Genomic DNA, 7,380 nt, shown 5'->3' on the forward strand with positions numbered 1-7,380 from the left:
CGGAGTGGTTTGCATTTGAAAGGGCATCCAGTTGTAGAAACACTGCCAGATCAGATTGGAGCCTGGTGCAGCCTCCTGACTTCCCAGACCCCAGTTGAACTGTCCAACCCATGCCAGCATGGAAAACGGATGTTAAACGATAATGATGATGATGAATTGTGGCATAATAAACTTGCTAAGTTATGTCACTGGAATGACATCCTTTGAATGCAATTATAAACATTTACTACCACTATTACTATGTCAACAATAAATAAGTACAATTAAAACAGGTGTTGATAGGGCTGACACCTTTTAGAAATGCATAGATTTGGTTCTTAGTTTTGTACTTCAAAGGATTTTAAAAAAATAATTCGTCTCCCATGTTGATGTGGGTTGGACAGTTGAACAAGACTGCATCATGCTCCAAGACTGGCATGGTTTGTACCTCTGGACGTCCTTCCAAACAGCAGCCACTTTACACAGTGTGCTGGGTGCTTTTTCATGGCATCAATACTTGAGAGGTTACCAAATAACTTACAAAACTAAAAGAGCCATCTCAAATGAGAGAAGCAAATGGCTTTGTGTTATGTGTTAAGTGGTTATAATTTTGATAGCAGGACTGGCATGGGTTTGTTGTAGAGGAAATTCTTGACTGCCTTGTGTTATATAGGAGTGGGTGGGAGTAAGTGAGAGATAAAGATGATGATGACAAAATGTTGGAGTGTAGTGTCAAGGTAGCAGAAGGGGAATAGAAGAGAGTGGGGAGAGAAGATCAAGACTGAGGTTGCAAGTGTGGTTGTGGATGGGTAAAGATGATTACAATTTATTTGTTAGATCTGTTTTTCAGTCGTTTTTGAATTCTTTTCTGGCAGATATTAGAACAGCTGCTGTTTGCGTTTATCCCAACCGAGTGGCTGACTGCATCAAAGCTCTAAAGAAAGCAAATGCTTCCAATATTCCAGTCGCATCTGGTAAGTGGACGTATTTCTATAGAATTTTCAGGTAACTATGGCATTGCACCATCTATGTAGTTTCTTCATTGGCCTTACTCTAATAAGTGTGTATGATGATAATAATGATAATAATAATGATAATAATAATAAATGATAACCATAAATAATAAGAGAACACAGTTTTCAATCATTGAAAGATTCTGTTGAAAGTTTGCTTTTATCATTCCATTTTCAAAAAAATTAAATGATCAATTTTCTATAATTCACTTAGTGGCCACTGGATTTCCAACAGGACAATGTGGCCTTGAAAGCCGGCTGCAAGAAATCAAGCAGGCTGTTGCTGCTGGTGCCACTGAGATAGACATTGTCATCAACCGACAACTAGCTCTTACTGGTGACTGGAAAGGTGAGTGGTCTGTTAAGAAAACAGCAACAGTTTCAGTTTACTTTCTGATAGAATATCTATGTGTGATGTCCCATGGCTGTGTGGTTAAGAAGTTTGCTTCCCAACCATATGGCTTTGGATTCAGTCCTACAGTGTGGCAGCACCTTGGGCATGTGTCTTCTGCAATAGCTTTGAGTCAATGAAGGCCTTGTGAGTGAATTTGGTGGATGGAAACTGAAAAAAACCCCTTTGTTTGCATATGTGTGTGTGGTAATTCCTGTGGGACAGCTTGCTGAGTGCCACAGACCAAATCTGTGGTTGGTGCAAAGTCCCTTCCAGATGTAGGGTAACGTGGTGGTGGAACAATACCATAGACAGGGTCACTAGAGTAAAGAAACAGGCCTGGAACACCTGGAAGAGTAGGGGCAGCAGGGAACTGCATCAGATAACCAGAAGGGAATCTAAGAGACAGGTATACATAACCAAGGGAGAAGCAGAAAAGAAGAAATTTGTTTATGTTCAGTGTCGTGAGGACCAATGAACTGAAGTATTTCGGATTGCAAGACAGTGTGTAAGAGAAAATTGTGATGTCATAGGGGAGAAGTGTGTCCACATGGATGATGGTGCACTTGCTTTTAATGAGTCTGCGAAAAAAGTGGCTTGAAGATGCCATTATGAAAGACTGCTGAACATGGGGAATGAATGGGAGGAGGAATGTCTGCCAAATGTTGACCCAGTAGAGGGACCAGCTATCTGAATAGACAGCTCCCTTGTAGATAAAGCAATTAAGGGTATGAAGCCAGGAAAAGCCCCTGGCCCATCAGGAATCACTGCTGAGATGCTTAGAACATCTGGTGGTGTGGGCTATGGCCTAGTCACCCGTATTGTAGATTAGGTAGTTTCTGAAGGATTCATACCCAATGACTGGTGTAGCAGCACCATAGTCAACTGCTACAAAGGTAAAGGTAATGCCTTGGATAGAAATAATTACAGAGGTATCAAATTGTTGGATCAGGTGATGAAAGTTGATATATATATATATATATAAACAAATTAAAGTATTTAGCATCTAAATTCGGCAGGGAATTTATCAGCAGGTAGTTTAGCTTAATCACTTTAGTAAATCACTCAGCTGGAGTCTTTGGGGGATATGGGTTCAAGTTCCATGGCTGGTTGTTGGCAAATTTTTCCACCTGATAAAGGTAATTTACTCAATATTCCTGCTGTTCTAATGGTGTTTCTGTATTCAAAAATAATTATCATCTTATCTGTATATCTATATCATACATGGGTCATTGCCAGTGCTGCCTGACTGGCTCCCTGTGCCAGTGGTACGTAAAAAAGCACCATTAGGTTCATGCAAACGTGGAAGAGGACATTGAAATAGCTAAGAGGATGATGATGATGATGTTTATTTAAAAATGTAATCCAAGGTAGCTATGTACAATATTTTGCGAGGTTTCCCTCAATTCAATTGCTTGCTATAAACAGTGGAAACTTGCAAATCATGAGAAACAAGACTTTACTTACAGGATATTTATTTTGAATTTGTTTCTTTTATTTCATATTTTCAGGTGTCTATTCTGAGGTGAAACAGATGAAAGAAGCTTGTGGAGATGCTCACCTGAAAGCCATCTTAGCTGTTGGAGAACTTGGAAGTATGGTTAATGTTTATAAAGCATCTGTAGTCTGCATGATGGCAGGTATGGTTGTTGTTGTTGTTTGTTTTTTTTGTTTTTTTGTTAATATACCAACATTTAAAATATTGGGTTGTCAGAAAAATCTGTTTGTTTCATTTTCTACTTGGCAATGCCATTGTTACCTTTTTGGAAAAAGATAAAAATTTATTCAAGTTTCAAAACTGATTAACAAAAGTTGTGGAGAAAGAACAGAGCTACAAAAAAAAAAAATAATAAATAAGAAAACAAAACACTATCATAAAAATATTTTTCATGTTAATTCAAATAACATTGGAAAGGATTAAATTAAATGGTAAAAGAAAGAAAATGAATAAATTTATGACAATTCAATATCTGTTATAGGATAAAATTGCCATTTGTTGTTGGCATATAAATTTTCTTGCTAATACTTAATGGTCTCGTTAGTAGTATACCTGCCATTGTTGTTGTTGTTGTTCATAAATTTAAGATTCTCACAGGGTTACCATCTTTCTTGTTATCACAGGAAGTGATTTTATCAAGACTTCAACTGGTAAAGAAAGTGTGAATGCTACTTTCCCAGTAGGGATTGTGATGGCCAGAGCAATCCGAGACTATTACAAAAAAACTGGATACAAGGCAAGAAAAAGAAATTACTTTTTTTTTTATTAATATTCAAATAAATCTTTCTTTTTTATCCTATAATATTGAAAATTTTTGATGAACAAAGACTTCTTGTCATCATCAGAATTGGCCCATTTAAAAGTACCCCTCCCCACAAATTACTGCCCTTGTGGCAAACTTTGAAACTATTTTTATTGTTGTTGTTGTTGTTAGGGCTGTGGATTGGTAGAGTTGTTAAAGCATTGGAGAAAATACTCGAATTCTCTTTCTTTTGAATCTAGATGTTTTAAGTTCAAATCCTGCTATAGTCGACTTTGCCTTTCACTTTTTCAGGGTCACTTATTATTAAGGTCCTAAGACAATATGCTGGGTTTGACTTTGCCTTTCATCTCTCCAAGATTGAGATGTCCCACTCATACCAGCATGGCAGATGCTTGTTAAATGATGATTGAATCTGTTGTCTTCTTTCTTAAGAATACGTAGCTTTTGTACCCCTCTCAACCCTTGGCACTGCTCTCAATCAAGGGGTCTTGCCTTGCAAGCTACTTGGTAATTTCATTAGTGCTGGCTCCACGTATAAAAGTACCCAGTACAGGGGTTGTGAAGTGGTTGTCCTTAAGAAGGGCACCCAGTTGTAGAAACTTGGCCAAAGAAGACACTGGAACTTAACACAGACTTGTTGGGTCCTGTCAAACCATCCAACCTCTGCCAGAATGGACTAAAGATGCTGAATCATCATCATCACTTAATGTCCATTCTCCATGCTGGCATGGGTTGGACGGTTTTACTGGAGATGATAAGTCAAGGAGTTTGCACCAGGCTCCAAAGAATGATGATGCATTTTACCTACCTGTCTACGTTTTGTGTTACTCTCCAGAAATTTTATTTGACAAATGAAATCTGGACATGCAAAAATTTTATATTTTGATCTCAGTGGGATTTAAATATGGAATATAATTTGAATAAATATCGAAAGGTATTTTCTTGCAGTGCTGTAACAGTTGCACTTGCTCACTGCCTTAAATAATAAAATGATACCTCCCGATGTATCTGCTGTTTGTGTCAGACTCCAGAAATTTGATTTAAAGGAAGAAACTTTTTACATAAAAAAATGTTTTTATGAAAGGAATGGTATTCATTTCAGTGAGACATTTAGATAAGAAAAATATGTTTTTGTTTACAAACAAATGCAATAAGAAACCATAGATGCAATAATGAATGAAAGAAAGTTTTAAAAAAAAAACAAACAAACCACGTAGCTAGTGTGTGTGTGTTTCTGTTTCTGTTATAAGTTTCACTCATTTAACCAGAATTGATGTCTTTGATTGGTACTTTTATTGATCTTTGAAATGAATCCGTATGAGTTTTGAACTGAGATATTGTAACAAAATTCAATGAAGTACTTTGTCTGAGACCAGTTCTGCCATCCACTTATAAATATGTAATCATTGTGAGGGACAGACTGACAGAAATGGAAGCCATCTCATATGGCAGTGGTCAGCCTTTGAAATGAATCCTTGGAAGGCTCCATAGAAGTAGTTGGTAGCTGAGGTTAGAGACAAAGGGATTCTCTCTTTGAGTGAGAGGTAGATTCTAAATATGTTGTTGGATGTTAGCAGATTGAAGGGATGTGCGAAGACTGAGCTTTCTTTGTTGGATATGTAATGATTGGGTGAAAGAGGAATTAGATGTGCAAACAAGAAGCTAATTGGTGGCCTAGTGGTTAGGTTGTTGCATTCATTATTGCAAGATTCTAGTTTCAGTTCCTATACCGGGTTGTGCATTGTATTCTTGAGCAAAACACTTCACTTCATGTCGCTCTGTGATCACTTCGACATCTGACATGTGGCACACTATGCCACATGTCGTGTTGATGGAGGAGGGAGTGAGCTAACATTTGATTATTATAAAGAAGATCATTTTGTGCAGTTTGTTGATGAAGAAGTTGCTCCGAGTAGAGAAAAAAATGTTGGGTGAAAAAGTACCAAATAGAAAGAACCTGTTTAAAAGAGAGGAAAACATGAGTTGAAATGGTGAAAGCTGATCTCAGGCAACAGAGCCTTCGAAAGGCAATGAAAAGTGACTACAAAAAGAGGGAAAACAGTGTGTTGCAGAAGGGCCCCATTCAACTGATGGAATCATGGGGAAACAGGTTTAAAAATTAGGATCGTGATGCAGACGGAACTGGGTGATTGAGAAATTTCCTTCCCAACCTCCTGGTTTCCGGTTCAGTCCCACTGCGCAGCTCCTTGGGCAAGTGTCATCTACTGTAGACCCAGGCCAAACAAAGTCTTGTGAATGAATTTGGTTGATGAAAACTTAAAGAGACCCATCATTTGTTTGTATATATGTATATAAGCATATCCATGTCTTGATTCCACACCATAGTTGGAAATAAGCATCGCTGCCATACAGGCAGTGTCCTTCATTTCCAAATTTCCATGGAAACACGTGGCCAGGAAGAAACTTTACCTTGCTTGGAAACAGGTGAGACTTGGTGACAGAAAGAGCATCCAGCCATAGATAAGTCTACCTCAACAAATGAGAACATGGAAAAGTGGACATTAAAAAACAATGATGATCATTTAGAAGTATTTCTATTGCAAGTGTGTCTAATAATTTGAGATTTGAATAAGTTAAAAGATGTATTTATATTTTAATCATTTAGTTTACATTATTTTTTCTTCCTATATTACAGGTTGGTTTCAAAGCAGCTGGTGGTATTCATTCTGCCAAAGATGCTTGTACATGGCTCTCACTAATGAAAGAAGAACTTGGAGACGAATGGACAAAGCCTCATTTATTCAGAATCGGTGCCTCTTCCCTTTTGGGTGACATTGAAAGGCAAATTTTCCATCATGTTACTGGTCGTTATGCAGCTGCTTTTGAACTGCCATCAGCTTAAACCTATTAATCAACCATCACAAAGGTCTTATTGAAGTCTGTTGATACGAAGCCATAGATTTATTTTTATATATCCATGATTCATTACTGGCTGTATTTAGTATTTTGCTGCAGACACACATGCACACACTCTTTTCAAAGATTGTATTTGTTTTTATATAGCTCTTTATGTTAAATTTAAATATTTTTACAAAAAAGAAAAAAAAAAAAAATTAAATAAATATTACAGTTTTTACCTCTGCTAATTAATGTTCATTAATTATTGATGATTTTCCAAACTTTACCATGAAAGATCATTTTAGAATGAAGAAAATTTATGCTGATATATTTTATGCAGGAACCATTAAAAAGCTTTGCTCTTTATTCCTCTTGTACTGCTACTTACTACATCTGCCTTCCCAAACCATTTCTTTTACATTCTCCCCACCTTACTGCTATTTACCATTGACCCCCCCTTCCACCCTTGTACACTATTCATTACATTAATGAATGGATGGTTTGACAGGATCTGATAGGTTGGAGGACTGCATTGTGCTCTTGTATCTGCTTTGGCATGGTTTCTATGGTTGAACACTCTTCCTACCATCGACCGCTTTACAGAAAGTAATGGATGCTTTTGTATTTGTAGCACCAGCACGAGATTTAGAAACATATTACTCAAAGCTTTTGACAAAATAGAGGAGGATAAAGCATCACATAATGGGGAAGATAATTGGAGGTTTCTACGGGACAACCTGCTGAGGGCCACTGACCAGATCTGTGGATGGAGCAAAGTCCCCTCTCAACCCAAGGTAACATGGTGGTGGAACAATGTAGTTGACAGGGCCATTAGACAAAAGAAGCAGGCTTGGAAAGACTGGAAGAACGGTGGTAG

The 7,380-nt window shown here is 37.5% G+C and overlaps 1 protein-coding gene across 1 annotated transcript in view; it reads left to right on the top strand.

Moving 5' to 3' along the window:
- The window catches only part of LOC106874653 (deoxyribose-phosphate aldolase), a 19,815-nt gene extending 13,064 nt beyond the window's left edge, over positions 1 to 6,751 (top strand). Inside the window, exons 4-8 of the mRNA XM_014922450.2 lie at positions 855 to 953; positions 1,207 to 1,341; positions 2,895 to 3,023; positions 3,505 to 3,617; positions 6,301 to 6,751. Of these exons, the coding sequence (XP_014777936.1) occupies positions 855 to 953; positions 1,207 to 1,341; positions 2,895 to 3,023; positions 3,505 to 3,617; positions 6,301 to 6,507 (683 nt within the window). The 3' untranslated portion in view covers positions 6,508 to 6,751. The remainder of the gene's footprint in view (positions 1 to 854; positions 954 to 1,206; positions 1,342 to 2,894; positions 3,024 to 3,504; positions 3,618 to 6,300) is intronic.
- Positions 6,752 to 7,380: the final 629 nt, after the last annotated feature.

This window comes from Octopus bimaculoides, chromosome 3 (genome assembly GCF_001194135.2).
Source record: "Octopus bimaculoides isolate UCB-OBI-ISO-001 chromosome 3, ASM119413v2, whole genome shotgun sequence".
In the NCBI taxonomy this organism is placed as follows: Eukaryota; Metazoa; Mollusca; class Cephalopoda; order Octopoda; family Octopodidae; genus Octopus; species Octopus bimaculoides.